Source organism: Juglans regia, chromosome 9 (assembly GCF_001411555.2).
Source record: "Juglans regia cultivar Chandler chromosome 9, Walnut 2.0, whole genome shotgun sequence".
Lineage (NCBI taxonomy): Eukaryota > Viridiplantae > Streptophyta > Magnoliopsida > Fagales > Juglandaceae > Juglans > Juglans regia.
Genome location: NC_049909.1, coordinates 19,960,346 through 19,978,667, shown reverse-complemented (window position 1 = coordinate 19,978,667; position 18,322 = coordinate 19,960,346). Strand labels below are relative to the sequence as shown.

The 18,322-nt window shown below is 35.1% G+C and overlaps 1 protein-coding gene and 1 pseudogene across 13 annotated transcripts; one reads left to right on the top strand and one right to left on the bottom strand.

The window, feature by feature from the left end:
- The first annotated feature begins 4,074 nt into the window (after window positions 1–4,074).
- On the top strand, window positions 4,075–9,048 carry LOC108979206 (transcription factor EGL1-like). Of its 13 annotated transcripts, none has more exons than XM_035693986.1 (13): window positions 4,075–4,257; window positions 4,402–4,457; window positions 4,562–4,695; window positions 4,875–4,940; window positions 5,030–5,288; window positions 5,816–6,070; window positions 6,176–6,272; window positions 6,424–6,438; window positions 6,675–6,731; window positions 6,846–7,712; window positions 7,793–8,236; window positions 8,377–8,535; window positions 8,777–9,048. In XM_035693986.1, exons 5-12 carry the CDS (start codon window positions 5,182–5,184, stop codon window positions 8,446–8,448), a joined length of 1,914 nt encoding a protein of 637 aa, XP_035549879.1. In that variant the 5' UTR covers window positions 4,075–4,257; window positions 4,402–4,457; window positions 4,562–4,695; window positions 4,875–4,940; window positions 5,030–5,181; the 3' UTR covers window positions 8,449–8,535; window positions 8,777–9,048. The 13 variants fall into 13 exon arrangements, with proteins under 13 accessions (XP_035549879.1, XP_035549882.1, XP_035549878.1 ...); XM_035693989.1 differs by having other exon boundaries at window positions 4,402–4,470; XM_035693985.1 differs by having other exon boundaries at window positions 4,075–4,262.
- A 2,395-nt stretch (window positions 9,049–11,443) lies between these two features.
- LOC108997339 lies at window positions 11,444–17,678 on the bottom strand (annotated as a pseudogene).
- Between the last annotated feature and the right edge of the window lie 644 nt (window positions 17,679–18,322).

The following is an 18,322-nucleotide window of genomic DNA, read 5'->3' as shown; positions in this document are numbered from 1 at the left end:
TTGTAGGGTTTTTAATAAAATTTTTTTCCTCCTGTACATGAAAGAGATGTTGGGTTGATCGCTTTGTCATCTAGATTTGAAGTCACATGATGAAGGAGATGATAATTATTTATTGACTTGTACAAGTTCTGACAGGCATGATCATGAAACAACAGTAGGATACTTGAGAGCCGATCATGGATCGTAACAAAAACGGTGACGTAGCTCTAGGGAATCTAGAACATTATTGAGATGTTTGAAATTTTATTCTGAAAACAAAAAGAATCTTGCCGACGGGTAATATTAGTAGGAAAATGATAGCCTTGCTACGGCTTTACCTCCGGTTTATAACGGAATTACGTGACAGTTTGTGAATCAGACACATCATATATAAACAAAACAAAAATTGAAAATGCAAGATCAGATTCATCTGAAACCCAGTGCCCATTGTACACCATTGATCTTAGGCGAGCTTCTCCCTCCCTCCCTCTCTAATTTTTGAGTTTCTTCCACACAAAAGTCTCTCTATCTCTCTTCATCCTTTTCTCAGATGTCTTTTCGTCGGAAAATTATTTCGGGATTTGTCCGGAACCGCATTATTTCAGCACACCAGCATATGAAAGCGAAACAAAAACAAGAGCGCCTAAAATCCATTAATGTTTTCAGTTTTTTTGTTTTGTTCAAGAATTGAGTGGCTCTCGCTCCCTCAACTAGTTTCACATTTCAAAAACCTTCGTGCTCACTTCTCTTAAGATCGCATCCTCCACGGGGCCACATCTCTCTCTCTCCCTCGACATCGTGCATCTCACCAATTAAATGCCCTCATTCTCACAATCGTTGCCGCCATGCATGGCCAATGCGCCTCCAATGTCAAGTCTTTGAGTAGCATCCATTTTCAGGTAAAATATTTTCAAGTAGAGAGTGAGAGTCAGAGAGAGGCTCGCCTCACGTACGTGGGCGCTGCTCTGGAGGCTGGACTTCATACTGTAGGGATATGAAGTTGTAGAGCTTTGGCATACTCTTATGGCAAAATTTTGGACAAGATGATATACAGTGGGTACTGGCTTAAGATTCAAAATTTTTAATTTTTTTAATAAATAATATGCCATGTCATCAATTCATTGTAAACGGGTTGTTAACCCGTAGGAAGGCCGGTATCATCAGGCTTAAGCTTAGTTTAAAAATTAAAATCATCTCAATTCATCTTATTTAATTATTATAATTTTTTTAAATTTTAATATAAAATATAATAAAAAATTTAATTTTTTTAAATTTTTAAATAATAATAATAAATAATAATATTTTAACAATATTTTATCATCTCAATTCAATTCAACTCAATTTAATATCTAAACATACCTTTAATTTCCATCCATTCCACTCCATAAACATGCATGTCAAAGGTGAGAGAGAAGAAGAGGAGATCGACTGCATATATCCAATGCTAACACCCCTTGATCTCCACGTCTCATGGGCAAACAAAAAACAAAATAAAATAAAAAAATCACAATTTCAGGGCATATTATATTATTAGTTAGATTATTAAAAAAATAAAAAATTTGATACTATAAATTTTTTTAATTTTTTTCAAAATTTTAAAGAGATAAGAGAAAAAAGATTTTGGTAAATGTTTTGGAGGAGATCAAAGAAGAAAGAGAGGGTTTTAGAGTTTTTTTTCTTGAGCAAGCTAAATACAGTCCCTATTTAAGGACTGTGATGTAAGTTTAGGTAATTTTATCTTTAAAATTTTTTAAAATTATAAAAATATCACTTTTAAAATGATGATTTTTTTCATTTAATTAAAAGTCTGCATATACAGTCTCCAAGTGGAGACTGTAAATAAAATTTCTCTTTTTTCTTTTGGAGGCATTCGATACAAATTACCTTAATTAATTTCATATATAGTACTGATCTAGATCCGCAAGGTTTACGGCATTATTTTTACGAGAGGGGGAATCACGTGGACACCAACTCTCGAGTGGGCGATTTGGGCATTTGCCCAAACAAGTGGGGCTAGCCTTTTCTCGAACAAACTTTTGAGTAATTTTATATATATATATATATATATATATATATATATTTATATATAAGATGAAGGTAGCTTAATTTTATTGATAAATCTTTATTTGATGCGAAATAATACCTTATATAAGGGATTACAGAAGGAAATCCAGAAAGCTACTCAAATTTAATAAAATCCGGCCAATTCAAACTAAATACATTCTAACTAGAATTTGGTTTACTAAAAGTCAATGGTGGAGAGAAGAAAACTGGCCGTATTATCCATGGAGCCAAAAGAAGCCACGCTATTGGTCAAGACATTATATATCTTATTTGTAGACATGATATATATTCCAAAAGGAAAAATAAGTTTAAACTGAATAATATCATCCCAAATGTTAGAAGAAGACCAAGGCCGGGAGAGGAACTCATGTTGTTAAGCTAACAGAAAATCCTAAGGGGACCGAAGCATGCACCAATGGGTACATTTATGTTGTTTTAAAAAAATAATAATAATAATTAGAAATGCATCTATAGATGTATAAGAATTTTGTTACATGCAGTCATTTTTATGTACTCCTTACATACTCTATAGATGTGATTGATCAAAGTAATTATTTTATATTAAAAAAATATGAGACAACCAATCATATTAGTGGAGTATTACACAAAGAGTGTATATGATCTATACCAAGGAGACTAGGATATTCTGTCTTTTTTTTTTTTTTTTTCCTCTCAGGATAATGTGTCTTCGTACGTACGTAGCATATTGACCAATGCTTCATTTTAGGAACATTCTCGCTTTTTTGTGTTCGTATTTGTCTTAGATTTAGGGTCGGCAATTCTAATAAAGTATTTTCATAGAATCTCATATATTTCATGAGAAATATTCTAATTATAAATAGATTATAACAAAAATATTTTTATAAATTGATGTGGTTCGTCAGATTGTAAAATAGATCTAAAGAACTACATAAAACCATATCAATTTATGAGATTATTTTTGTATAATCTCTTTGTAACCGTAACAGTACTCATATTTTATTCCTAAATATCACTCAAACACAATACTTTTTAATTGCAAGTTTTTAAGTTTCATATCTAATCAAAACTTAATCATTACAACTTTCATAAATTTTCAAACAAAAAAAAAAACTAATTTTTTAAAATTTTAAAATAAAAATTATATTCAAATAATTTTTTAACTTTATAATATTTTTATTCAATTTTTACACTCTCATTTTTTAAAATCTAATAAAACATAGTAATTCAAATTATTTTACTATTATTTTCAATATTTTTCTTTTATTTACAATTTATTTTAATTAACTCACTTTTCATCCCTTCATATTTTATACACTAAACAATTAAGTTAGCTCTTGGGATTTGAAAAGTGTATCAGTTGTGATACATCATCATGATCAAGAGCCAAAACAAACACGTAAAAAATGTAGAAAACGTTATCATGAAATACACTAAAAAAAAATTAAATTTTTCAAAGTCGATATCCCTTTTAATTTGGGTGAGCGAGCTTAGCCGAGCCGAAGAATCACAGCTTCCAATCTAACAACAGTGACGTGGACTCGAACCGTCCTTATTTTCGGTCGGTTGCTTACTATATTAGAACGATGCTAATATCGCCACGTGCGTTAAAAAAGGTCATAATCGGAAAACAAAATTCTAGGCCTTCTTCTAGTCCTCCCGTCACTTTAGCCTCTGTTCTTTTGTAAGGCACTGCAATATGTCCTTGTACCACGCCAGGAAATTAACAACTTGGAAGAGTTGAAGAAGAAAAAAACAGAGTGGAATGAAGAAATAGTATAAATAAAAATTTTATTATAAATAAATGATGAGTAAAAGAATTTAATTAATTTAAAAAATAAAAAAAATAAAAAATAATGTATAATCTGTAAATAATGAATTACAAAACTCTGTATAAATATTGAGATAAAGTTTCTTCAAACATAATAAATAAATATTATTCTTTTTTACAAAAATAATAATAATAAATATTCTTGGTTTTTTCTTTATTATTTCTTACCAAATCCCACCATTAAAGCATATACGACGAGCTTAAATAATTCATGCATCCCCCTCTCCTGTTTGGTTACCACCTCCTCCTCTCTCTTCTCCTTTTCTCTCCCATGGAAGCTCAATAGAAACAAATCTAGATAAGATCTTTCTGATGCTGTTTCTTCATGAATGTTTTTCTTCAATGTGTAGCTTGAGAACCCATGAAAGAAAATGTGAGAGAAAGAGTTGAGAGAGAGACTTCCAGTTAAGTATGTCTGCAACGTCTAGTAATTTTCTTTTACCATATTATTTAGCTCTCTTCTCTTAAAGCCACCTTAACTGTCTCTGCCTGTTTCGGATTAAAGATTGGGTTTCTGAGCTTGGTCTGTGTTTCCTATGGTGAACCAGGCATATCCAAAGTTCATACTTCACAGCAAGTAGCCGTGGAGTTGAGAGGACTGGGTGTAGGCCCCTCAAGTGTTTGTCTTCTTAATTTGTTTTATTGGGTCAGAGAACGGTAGATCTTTAGTTGATTCTTAACCATGTTTTGTGTGTGCTTTCTTTAAAGAGTGCTAAAGCAAGAGAGTTAGCTGAGCTGGTGTTCCCCACCCTTTGCGGCCATTAGAGGCACGTTCTTGGTTTGGGTTGTCTGACAACGCTTGTAGAGCTTTTTTAGAGCAATTTCAAGAACCCTCTACTAAGGTATTGTTTTCTCTTTGGCTCTTTATATATGAAAGTGACTGTTCAGATTCTGTACCAAAGAGGAAATTACTTACATACTGGACCATTGATGACCTTTAGTTTCTCTAAACCAGTTTTTGCCTTCTAATTATCGTTTCAGCTGCTTAACACCCCCTTTGCTTTCTTCCACCATTTTCTAGCTCCAGACTGTCCAACAAACTCCAATCTCGAGTTTCCTGGTCTGTTGGTGAAGAAACCTATCTGTGGTGTGATTTTTTGTTTTTTGTGTTTTTGTTTTTTGTGATATCGAGAATCAATAATTTGAGCTGAACACGTGCTTTTGTTGGCACCCAAGAGAATATCCCAGAAGCAAAAGGGAACTCGACTCGGTTCTGGTGTGTGGAAATGAAGAATCTGGAAACCATTTGCATCTGATCAGATTAGCAGAGGGGTACTCTAACTGTGAGCTTCACAATTATATGTTGGAACATTGCTACTGCGCTCCAAATGGAGGGGAGAATGCTAGAAAACTTGAAGAAACAACTTGCTCTAGCTGTGAGAAACATCCAGTGGAGCTACGGAATCTTTTGGTCCATTTCTGCCAGACAACCAGGGTACTATGCATCTCTTTTCTTCTTTTGTTTTTTCTTTTCAAATTTTCTGTGCTTTCTTTTGTGGGAAATATATTGTAAAGATCACCCTTCTTTTGTATGCAATCTTCCTGAATTTCTGCCATTGGGTCAGATGGAATTTGGACATGGAAGGGAAACTGACTAGACTAATCTTTCCAGAGAATTCTGTCCTACTTCATTTTTTTTTTCCTTCCCGTAGTTTCGGAGTTAAATATTTTTTCTAAAATTTGTGTAAGTTCACATAATACGGATATCGTGCTTGCTGAAACTTAATAAACTCGTAATCTGCTTATTTATCTTAAGGGTTGTAATCGAGGTTCATCCCTTGTGCTTCACTTTTGACTACATCAGACTGTGATCTCTTCCCAAATTTCTTGGTTATTCTGTTATCGCATATTCACTCCTGGTCATTTTGCCTTATATGAAAGGGAATTTCTTGACCAAAGCCACGAAATGCAGCCCCTCATTCTTATGATTCTAACATACTCTTCCTGTTCTTAATATCGTAGGGTCTTGGAGTGGGGCGATGGATACTACAATGGAGATATTAAGACAAGGAAAACAACTCAAGCTATGGAACTTAATGCAGACCAACTGGGCTTGCAGAGGAGTGAGCAATTGAGAGAACTATACGAATCCCTCTCAATCGGTGAAGCCAACCCTCAATCCAGAAGGTCTTCCGTAGCATTATCACCTGAAGATCTCAGTGATCCGGAGTGGTATTACTTGGTTTGCATGTCGTTCGTGTTCAACATTGGACAAGGGTAATCACTTTCCCCTTGGATTCTTGCTCAAGTCAATAACATTGTTGTTTTTTTTCTATCTATCAATCATCTAAAGTACGCATCTTGCTTCAAAACTGTTCTCAGATTACCTGGAAGAACGTTAGCAAATGGTCAGCCAACCTGGCTTTGCAATGCCCACTTTGCAGATAGCAAGGTTTTCAGTCGCTCTCTGCTGGCGAAGGTAGGTTGCTGCTGCCTTGTTGTGACTCATTTATTTCAAAGTAAAATTTCATGCTCCAAAATCTCCAAGGAAACTGAAAATACATGTATATTTTTTTTTTTCTGTTTTGGTTTTAATTTCATGATGGACTTGTAACAACCGTCTCCCTCAGAGTGCATCTATTCAGGTACTAACGTGATTTTTCTTTGCCCTGAATTATCTGTTCCTAAACTATCTGTTCTTAAAAAAATACGTATTAAGAAGGAAAAGCATTAGAACTTCTCTTGTAATTCAAAATGAAATTTTCACCAATGCTCGTGATGGGCATGAAGACCTTGGTAAACTAATATACTAAAACTAGTTGTATAAAGATTCTCACTGAAGGGCAATATTAACCATAATATCTTCCCATTCAACTTTCAGACTGTGATATGCTTTCCGTTTTTGGGAGGTGTCGTCGAGCTAGGTGTGACCGAGCCGGTAACTTCTTGTCTCAGATTCTGATTTTTATCGAAAAATTATCTAGAAATCTGTTTCTGCTATAATATATATTGAGTTAAGTGCCTTTTGCTCTTCCTGGTTTGTTTTCTGAAGGTACTAGAAGACCCTAGTCTCATTCAGCACGTTAAAACTTCTTTCTTGGAGATTCCATATTCCACAATTATTTCCAGGAATTCCATGATGGGTGCAGGAAGCACAATGATTGACAACAATCCTGCTTGTACTGTGCTTGATCAGGATATTCTGCAAAACAAACTAATTTCGTATGTAGGATCGGAAGAATTAGGTATCAATGTTTCTCCCAATAACAGTTCAAATGGCTTTGAGCTCAGTCAACCAGCAGAGGGTTCATTTATGGTGGAAGGGATCAATGGGGGAGCCTCTCAGGTACAAAGCTGGCAGTTCATGGATGATGAGTTCAGTAATTGTGTCCTTCATTCCATGAATTCTAGTGATTGTATATCACAAACTTTTGTGGAACCTGAAAAGGCTATCTCCACTCCTAAGGGTGAGCTGGCGAAACAACCTTGTTTGCAAGACCTTCAAGAGTGCAATCACACCAAAATGAACTCGCTGGGTTTTCGAAGTGATGATCTGCACTATCAGGGTGTTCTTTCATCTCTTTTAAAGAGTTCACACCAGTCGATCTTGGGACCGTGTTTTAAAAACTATCATCATGAATCCAGTTTTGCCCTTTGGAATAAAGGAGATTTAGAAAATTTTCAGAGAGGTGGAACCCCACAAATGCTACTGAAGAAGGTTTTGATTGCAGTCCCTCAGATGCACGCTGTTGGTTTGCCCGAGTCCCCAGAACTAGAAGACATCTGCAAGAGGGATGAAGTTTGGAGACCAGAGGCTGATGAAATTGGTGCGAACTCTGCATTAGCTGAGAGGCGGCGAAGGGAAAAACTAAATGAAAGATTTTTGATTCTTAGATCGTTGGTTCCTTCAATTAGCAAGGTAGTTAAAACTCCATGCCCTGGTACTGGACAACTGGCTACAATTTCTAATTGAAATGTTGTTTCATCTTGTTTATGCAGGAGGACAAGGTATCTATACTTGATGATGCGATAGAATATGTGAAAGAGCTTGAGAGAAGGGTTGAAGAGTTAGGATCTTGCAGGGAGTTGGCAGAGGTAGAAGTAAGAACAAAAAGGAAATCCCAAGATACTATAGAGAGAATATCTGAAAACTATGACGACAACAACATTAGTAACAGCAAAAAGCCACTGATAAACAAGAGGAAGGCCAGTGATATTGATGAAACGGAGCCAGTGATAAATTATAATGTACCAAAAGAAAGCTCAACAGATACAGTGACCGTCAGCATGACCAATAAAGAGGTTCTTATTGAGATGAGATGTCCTTGGAAGGAGGGAGTGCTGCTAGAGATCATGGATGCAGTAAGCAATCTCCAATTAGATTGTCACTCGGTTCAATCATCTACCAGTGAAGGGATTCTTTTATTGACAATCAAATCGAAGGTAAAACTCAGAATCACATAAAGAACGTGGTTTATCTCTTTGTTTTTTTCTCGAAAAGAAACGTTCAACTTATATTTCCTACTATGTTAGTACAATCAGCAATCGATTCTTTTAACCAACTAAATCACTGTTTACTGCAGTTCAAGGGCTCAGTTGTTGTATCAGCTGGGATCATCAAACAAGCACTCCAGAGATCAACTAGGAAGTGTTGAAGCTTGTTTTTCTTCCTAGAAACTTGAGGCTGTTTTAGAATCCCTGCTTCAATTGCTGTATGGTGTGCATTGTGGAAAGCCAGAAAGGTAACTTATTCTGATATTGTTTTTTTTTTTTTCCCGTTAGTGGTGTACTTCTATACCTGAGAAAGATGAGAAAATATATTTGTAATTGTGAATTCTGCAATCGCCGCGTAATCACTTTAAAAACAGTGAATATCGTAAACTCCATTTTTTTTCAAAACAATTACGCGACATTTACGCACTTCACAATTATACACTTAGAATTACTCGAGAAAGATTGACCCAGATCTCCTATGTGTGACAGAGTAATATATTCCCAAAGATGCATGTTTCTCTGTGAAGTGAGAGCCAGAAACTGAAATAAAAGCTGAAGGGAAGCAAGGGCCATTTACCCACGAAGTCAAGCAAAGATGCAAACTGCCAAGGGATTATATTCCTAATCACACCATTTTGATCATATATAGTGCTTGCACATGTAACTCTAATATTATGCTCATACTCTTTAACCAGACAAAGTTCTCCCTCCCTCTCTCTCTCTCTCTCTCTCTACCATTTATAAAATGTCTCTTCAAAATCTCCTTAGAAGCAAGAAATGCCTAGCTTTTTTTTTAGGGATGATACCCGCATGGTGTGGGGCGGGGGGAGGGGGAAAAAATCCCACCTGCCCGGCCTCCCGCCTAGGCCACCACATTGTCTTTAAAAAAAAAAAAATTTGTCTAAAAATATTTTTTTAAACCTAAATTATAATATGATTTAAATAATAAATTAAAATTTATAACTATAAAAAAAATTTAAACTCATTAGAGTTAGATTTTGGATTGATTTGTTCTCACTAAGTCTCACATTGCTTAAGGATGACTATTGTATTGTTTTTGCCTCTTATATAAAGGTTGGTCTAAGAGGTTAAGATAATTCAATGACTTGAATATAATTTTAAATCTTTAATAAATTATATATATCTATATACAATATATTTATTTATATATATAAATAAAAACAATTTTATATGTAGAGCGAGGTCGGGGGATGGGACGGGGCTGTTGGGGTCATCTCGCCCCTGCCCCCGCTAGGCCCTCTCTACGTGGGATGGGGAGGTGGCAGGGCCCGCTACCCACCTTTACTTTTTTTTAAGCATATATTACCTCTGCGGCATGACATATAAGTTATGTACAAATGTTTAAGACAAAAGATTAAGATATGTCCAGACTCAGAGGAACACTCCACCAAAAGAGTTAATGGACAGCATGGCTCGGCAGACTGTTGTGCACATGGCTACTGTGCAAGACATTGAAAACTCAAAAGGAGGTGAGAAAAATGAAAGAGAAAAGGAAGAGAAAATATAAACTTACTATAAAAGGGTTAAGTTTTTTAACTAGGTTACTTTTTCTATTGGATCTTGTTACTTTTTAGTTATATTTGTTGATGTTATTCTTTTAAATCGCTTCATATGTCAATTATTTAATGAAAATAATTTAAAATGCATCACGTCAACAAATTTAACTATGGATAAAAAAAAATTAAGAACAAAAATCAGGATAATTAAATGAATAATTCTTCTCATCAATTACTATTTACTATCTCATATTTCATATTTTATAAAAATAAAAATAAAAATAAAAAGTTATAAAATGTAGAGCAGAAAAAATAATAATTGATATATAGCAATACCCTTTAATATATATAACTACAAGTAGTGAATTAAATAATTTTATAATACAAGTACACAAGTTGCTTTAATCCCCAAACGATTATAATGGGATAATGATACCCTTGTAGCTGTTTAATACTCATTTACTATTTATATTATATTTGAAATTTATTATTTTTTTTTATTTTATTTTAAATATTTTTTAACATGTTTAATCATTAAGAAAAAATTAAAAAAATATATAATTCTATTAATAATTATTTTTTTAATCATTAAGTAAAATAAAAAAATTAATAAAAAAATAATAACCCTATCATTTTATATATATATATATATACAAGTCAAGATTAGGGATATAGCCTCATAGGGATAACACTGTTTTTTCTGCAGCTAGAAAGTAAAAGTGAACTTACTTTAAACAAAGTAAGCTTGATATATATTCAAAGTAAGCTTGAAGGCTGACACGGTGTCCACAGAGTGATACAGTGATGTATCCAGAATGGCCAGATAGATATTTCTACTTTAATAAGGATCTGTTTTCCTTTTCAAATCTCTTGATTAGCTTAGTTTGTTTTTTTAGAAATGATTTTAGATAAAAATTAAAAATTAAATATAATATTATAAAAATATATTTTTTTAATATTATTTTTATTTTATGATTAAAAAAATTAAATTATTTATTTTATTTTATATAAAAATTTAAAAAAATTATAATGATTAGATTAGATTAGATTGTGAAAACAAAACATTCTATTAATTTATTTTTCTGTAGTGATCTAAATGCTTATGGGGTAAAATTTAAAAATTCATTTAAAAAATAAGATTTCATATAATTACTCTTATTTTTTTATGTTAATTTATAAATTTATTTTTATTTTATTTTTATATAATATTTTTATGACCAAAGCACTTCACAAATATATTATTATAAAAATGATGTAATTGATTGCAGTTTTCTGTAACCTTACTTATTTCCTACCACATGTTGATGCATGCGCATTTTTATTAGTTCACTCTTTACATTCTCAAAAGAAGGACTGATCATAGGGCTGAAAAATCCAGGCAGAGGCATAAAGGTGAAATTATTTGTCGGTGGCAAAGAGTATTGTTTATGTTAAGCAAAAGGTAATATTCCTGTGGCAAAAGGGCACCCACTCTAACAAAGACCTTAAAAAGAAGGGAAAAGAGGATGAGAGTAGCCATGAATCATTTCACATTTCCTTTTCCTATGTTGGGAAAATCTGGCTTTTTGAATAGAGGGCTGGACTTTTGTTATGCCTTTTCTCATTTTAGATATAATTATTTTTAATCACATTTTTCGAATATGCATATTTTAAGTTCTTGAGTTTCTTACTCCCAAAACTTCTTCTGGTGTCAAGATGATCACCTTCTCAATACAAAGCACAAAGTAAGCTGGAGAGTGGTGGCTTACAAAGTGTTTAAAATAACCAAGTGCTCCAATAATCTCAGATGCCATAGCTCTAAGCTTTTGCATCAGAATCTCAATGTCAACCAGTAGAAAACTCTCATATGTGTATACATTCCCATTATTTCATTCTTTCGTGCCACATCATCAAGGAAGTTGTGCTCAAAATAGTACCTGGAATCTCACAATTTCAAAGTGGAGACAAAGGTAGACAAATGTGAGCACATTTAAAATTGTACTGATGAAAAGAACAAGTAAAACTAAAATTAATTTTTGGAAGAGTGCACCATTATAGTCGATACCAATTCAAGAGCAAAAAGCTCCGGTTAGAAAGCGAGGACATATGCAAGCTAACAAAAATATATCTGCAACATGAGACACTAATTGACCACTGCCATGGTTCATGGTATACATCTTTGCAAGGATGGAGAGCCGAAGGTTTAGCATATTTGCAGAAAGAGACGGATATGCAAAATATGAGGAGGTGATAAACCTAATATCCTCTTCATTACTCAAAAACATTTCACTCTATCTTGTTCTCACTCCTTAAAGCTTAAATTGTTTGGGTCCTTGCTTGCAGGTTTTCACATCTTTTTTGGGTCTTCCATTTATCCTAGGTGAGCTTCAGCTAGGAAAATGTCATCCCCTACATTTATCAGTCTTGTGGCGAGGCAAAAACATATGACTGCCAAAAGAGCAATCATTCCTTGTAGAATCGGTTTTATGAAATGAGTTAGACCCATAAATTTCTTCATGGAATTAGAGTCTGCCACAGGATGAATGAGGGTCCACACTACTTACCTCGTCACAAGGACTAGAAAAAATACTAGCCTGTACGTGAGGGAGGGTGTTGAGGATTAATCCCACATTGCTTGTGGACAAGGTCTTGTGCATGTTTATAAAAAAAGAACAATCATCTCTTGTAAAATCGGTTTTATGAGATGAGTTAGGCCTATGAATTTCTTCATATCAGACCTTAGTTTAGTAAATATGCAGATGAACACATTTGACAAGCATATATGTGATCAGCTTTTAATTTCGACTTCCAAGCGTAGAAGCTGTCAAAGTAATACAAGAGTAAATCCCAAGATCGAATTCACAGGGACAATGAGAATTTAGCAAACATTTCATTTTCGCAAGACCACATATTACCGTTTGGAGTGATACGAAAATTTAAAATAATAAGCAAAGAGAAATAAATTTCTAAACTTAACCACTAACAATATTGACACATAAATGTGGATATTTACTAAGGGAGTGTAGAATGAATTATGAGTGAAATTGTCGGGACGTTCAAGCATAAGTAAAGCTGAAAATAAAAGAGAATCTATTTTTTTAAAATTGTTAAGATTAAAGAGATTTAAAGAAATCGTGTGGAAGTTGACTTAAACTTGTAAGAAACAATTAGACAAACACTTGGGATGCAATTTTCGCCCACTAATTTGGTGATGGATTTACTTCTCTTTTCATTTTCTCTCAACCATTCTCTCATTCCTAGAAATCATAGTCGGATAATATAGCAATGAACCACAATTTTATTTTAATAAAACTACTTGACAAATTATATAACAATCATAGAAAAGTGAAAGAAAAACATTAAAGTCATGTTACTTGTTCAAGTATCAATTGTGCCTTTACGTCTACAATTGATCTAAACCAAGAACAAAGAACTCTAATATTTTCTAGATGCACATTGAGATATAATCCATCAAGTTAATCATCAAAAATACTAAATATTGAAGTAAATCCAATCCCAAATAGTCATGGATTACTCATTGAATCCCAAATTAAAAATCTAGCCTATCATCTCTAGATTAACAAAATGCTCAAGAAAATTAAAATCTAACATCATCATATACTGTTTCTAAAGAAAGTGGCTGAATGAAAAATAAACTATATCTTTCAAGTATGCTGAAATCCGAAACTAAGAATTACAAAAACCCACGGAATAAAAAGAAATGAAGTAATGAAAAGAACTGAAAATAAAAATGAAGAGGAAGAACTGAACCGCCGAACGAAAATAAGTCCGAAAGAAAAAGATGAGACCCCGCTGTGCGAAAAATAAATTCTTTTTATACTGTGCGTTCCGTTGCCTTGCGTTTCGCCCAGCCCGTTTTGCGTTTTGACTCTCGTGCGTTTCAGCTCCCGCATTTCAGCCCACGTTCGTGCATTTCATCTCTCCGCAATGCGCACGTCTCAGCCCACCAGGCCTTGCTGCTGCGCGTTTCATCAGCTCAGCACCATGCCGTTTCATCCCTGCATTTCTCGCGTTTTGATCTGCCTGCAGTGCGCATGCGTTTCTGCAGCTGTGCGTTTTGCTCAGCACCAAATTCTCTCCAGCCCTGCAACATAAGTAAATTATCAGAATAAAATTTGGGATATTAATCAGAATTTAACATTGAGTCAAGTATTAAAATTTACTATATAATTAAGTGCTTACTTCATTTTTTTGTTAAACAAATCATTCGTTTAGCAACTTAATTATGTAATTTTTAACACTTTATCAATATGTCTAGGATATATGGTGGAAGTACACACACATATCTAACTTATCATAAATAGACAAGGCTGCTCGATCACAACCTGCCTATCTCAAACCCCAACTCAATTTAATAATAATAATAAAACTTATAAGCATTTCCAGTCTAGTGTATAAAACAAATATCCAGGCAAATAATGATCAAAAGCTCGTGTTCTGGACATAAATGGGGACACTTTTGTGTGCTATAAGCTAATTCATAATTTAAACACCTCTAGCATACCTTCCACACACATGGCACAAGTAACTGGTAGTAGGTTTGAGTCCTGAAGTATTCATCTCACAAATGATTGACATGACCATATGTTCCAGAACTTACATGCCCAAATTATAGAGAAAAGGCTGCTAAAAGGTTTTATAAAAGAGAAATACTTTAAAACTGCATAGCAGTAGCAAATATAAAAAAACAAATTTTAAGAGAAACTCACCAATCTGCCGTCATTCCATCTTGACTGGTAATAGCTCTCAGAGCAACGACATGAAAATGTGTTCTATGATCACCTTGAACTCCAACTGTTCTTACTGGTAAAAACACGGCAAGAGCTTGCCATATTGAATCATATAGCCCTGCATCCTTGATTGACTGAATGAATATCTCATCAACCTGAAAAAACATTCACAAGGGATTAACGTTAAAAGGTAACCAAGAAAGCCAATGAATCCAGGGAAAAATGCGACACACCTGGCGGAGGATGTCTAAGGCATTGCCTTCAGTTACATCACCTAACACTCGTACTGCAAGACCAGACCCGGAGAATGGATGGCGCTTTAAAAATGTCTCCGGAACATTCAAAATCCTTCCTAGTTGATGGACCTGTACACATCATCAAGTAGGAACCAAAATAACATCACCGCAAGATACTAATCATGCGGATAAGTAAATAGAAGCCACTAGGGAGGTTGAAATGGCACCTCATCCTTAAAGAGAAGTTTAAGAGGTTCAATCAGTTTCAGTTTCATGTCCTTAGGAAGCCCTCCAACGTTATGGTGGGTCTTGATCGTATGGGAGTGTGTTCTTCCAGTTCCAGGGGGTGGGCAAGATTCAATCACATATGGATATAGAGTCCCCTGGACCAAGTAAGCTGGTTTATTTCCCAGTTTTTCTTTCAACTCTTGGGCAAAGGCATCGAATATGGAAATTGTTATAAAATGTTATAAAAGAATTTATTTACAACGAATAAACTCAATATTTTGTGATAAAAGGTTCTGTTTCTTTTATGATAAAACAATCAGTTTTATTCACCCAAACAGAAGATAATAATAATCACAAGGATCGCAGTTTGATAATGATCACAACCGAAGAAACATCAACACCACCTTTCAGTACAGTTTGCTAATATATCACAATATGCACATAAACATATCAAGAATCATAATCAGTGAGCAAGAATGAAGAAAATATAGAGATAAAGGAAAGAACACACCGATATACGTGGTTCGACCCTAATGGTCTACGTCCACGGCAGGAATGGCCTCAGAAAAGCCACAGAGATCTTTATTGATAAACAGTACTTCACAGAGAAGCCTCAGTACATTAGAGTTACAATGCCCTCACTGGAAACCCAAGAAATCGCACAGATTTCTTCCCAGAAGCAAACCCTAACTCACCCTTCTCTCTGCTCTCACTCTCTCTCGAAACCAGCCGTCAACCAAGAATAATTCCCCCTAGGGTTACAAGGCAAAAGAGATATATATATATCTTGCAACAGATTCAGCCACGTGTCAAGATCCAAAGGACTAGGGTTAGCACCGTCTGAAGAAGTCACGAGCTCCTCTCACGTGCATCAAGTGAATCTGATTAACAGTTCCAACGGTAAAGATCAAGCCAGCACATCAGATTAATAAGACACTCGAAATAGAACACATCAGAAAGTAAAGGAAAGCAGTAAATACAATGTATTGACATACATATTACAGAAATGAATTCCTTCCCGATAATTTTCCTTTTCATTTCAGAATCTACCACACCTTTTAACTTGCTAAGAAATTGTTCTGTTGCATCAACACAAGTAATAGGTAAATGAAGATCCATTTCGAGGGTTTCCATCACACGTTCTCTCTCCTTATACCTGTAGGAGACAGAAACCATCGATAAAAATCCTCATGAGGAAGACACTAAGAGCAATGTTAAGTCCATCACATAAACAAATTTTCTCCGAGCATTATTTTGCTCTTTGTTATTTAAAACATTCTGCAAAACAAGTATGGAACTGATAATTGTGTCCTCAGAAGAAGTTGTTCGCACTCTCACCTCAATAAGCCACTGTCAACAAAAATACAATGGAGCCTGTCTCCTATTGCCTTATGCACAAGAGTAGCAGCAACTGCAGAATCCACACCACCTGATAGAGCACAGATTACATGATCTTCATTCCTCACTGTACTTTGGATTACTTTGATTTCCTCATCCAATATGTTTTCCATATTCCATCCAGCAGTGACCCCACAAACATTAAAGAGAAAGTGCCGCAGTGTTTCCATTCCTTCAGGCGAATGTGTCACCTGCACAGAGAAATATTTCACCCAGGAATGCAGCTCATCAGTAACAACCCAGTAATGTGTCACCCATGCACTCTGATACTCCCGTTCCTTTCTTTTTTCTCCATCAAGGTTTACTCGACTGATAACAAGGAAAAAATAGGGAAAAAAAAAATTCATTGCTCACATTCAAGCAGCTCCACCTTAAACCATTTGCAAACCAAAGAAACCTATGGATCCCGTCCATATTAAACAAAAACACCAAAAGCAATTTCCAAATAACACGTTTTTACGCCAAAGTACAAAAAGGACTCATGCTGAAAACCGAATTCCAGAAATCTACCGGTTTTTCAAGAAGCTGAACCTCTGACATCAATATTTAATTAATTAAATAGATGAAGTATATGAACCATAGACTCCGATTTTGAAATCAGTAGATTTACTCTATTATTATAATCATAAATTTCAAGAAAAAATTTATATTAATAGAGATAGATATGTTTTATTATTTATACCGTGAAGTTCAATCAAAAGAAGAGCCCAGTTACCTCCGGGTGATACTGGAGACCGTAAAACCTCTTTTCCCGGTTTTTGATAGCAGCCATTACACCTTGCTGGCTACGCGCCACGACCTCGAAGCCACAGGGCAGGGCCACCACCTCATCGCCGTGGCTCATCCACACAACTTGTTTATCCCCTATCCGTTTCGACCCAAACAGCCCCTGGACTGGAGCCTGCTCGACATGGATCTCCATCCTCCCGTACTCCTGCTTCTCGCCGACCACGACCTCCCCGCCAAGCCTCTGAACGATCAGATGGAGGCCGTAGCAGATACCCAAAACGACAACGCCGTTGGACTGTGCCCACTATGGGAACCCAGGCGCGAAGGAAGGGGAATTAAGGGTGTGGACGGAGTCAGGTCCACCGGAGAGTATAACGACCCGCGGGTTGAGTTCTGTGATGGAGGAAAGCAGGGAGGTCCCGGAGATGCAGAGGGAGAAAATGGAGAGGGAGCGGATTCGGCGAGCTATGAGGTGGGTGTATTGTGACCTGAAGTCCAGGATCAGGACCAGGTCCGGTTTCACAGCCTTGGAGTCCATAGCCATGTATGCTCTTTTGGGTGCTGGTCTGGTGGTGGTGGCGGCGGCTATGGCAAGCAAAGGTAGAGTTTTTAAGGTTTGAAGTGGTCGTGTTTTTGGCGGGAAGTAGTAATTACATTAACTACTTTTATAGTATTTGAACAGACAGTAGTTCAGCTGCAAAAGAAGTTCCAACTTTGTAATCTCGGATTCAGAATTAAGACCATAGAGGGAGGACTCAACGTCTATAATTCAAGCAATGATTCCTACATAGGAAAAGCTCACCATGTTGGTATAGGTTGCCTCCAGTGCTATTGACATATTCTGCAAATACTTTCTCAAGAACAGCTACTTCAGTTGGCTGCACTGCTTTTTGTCTGTTAGCCTATATTTGCATGAAAATGTAAAATTTAAATCATTTAGTAGTCATTTTTTTTAATCTACAATAAATCTCCAAACTTCATATTTTAATATATTTCATTTATTTATTATAATATATATGATGACGTTATTATTTTAATATAAATATTATAGAGTTCACTTTATGTATCTATCTCTCTTCTATTTTAAATCTTAAAATTTCGCGAACAACTTTTTATTATGTTAATCCCGACGGCAAATTTAAAGTATTGGAATTATAATTAAGGTAAATACTTACAATATGATTATGCTCAAAAGAA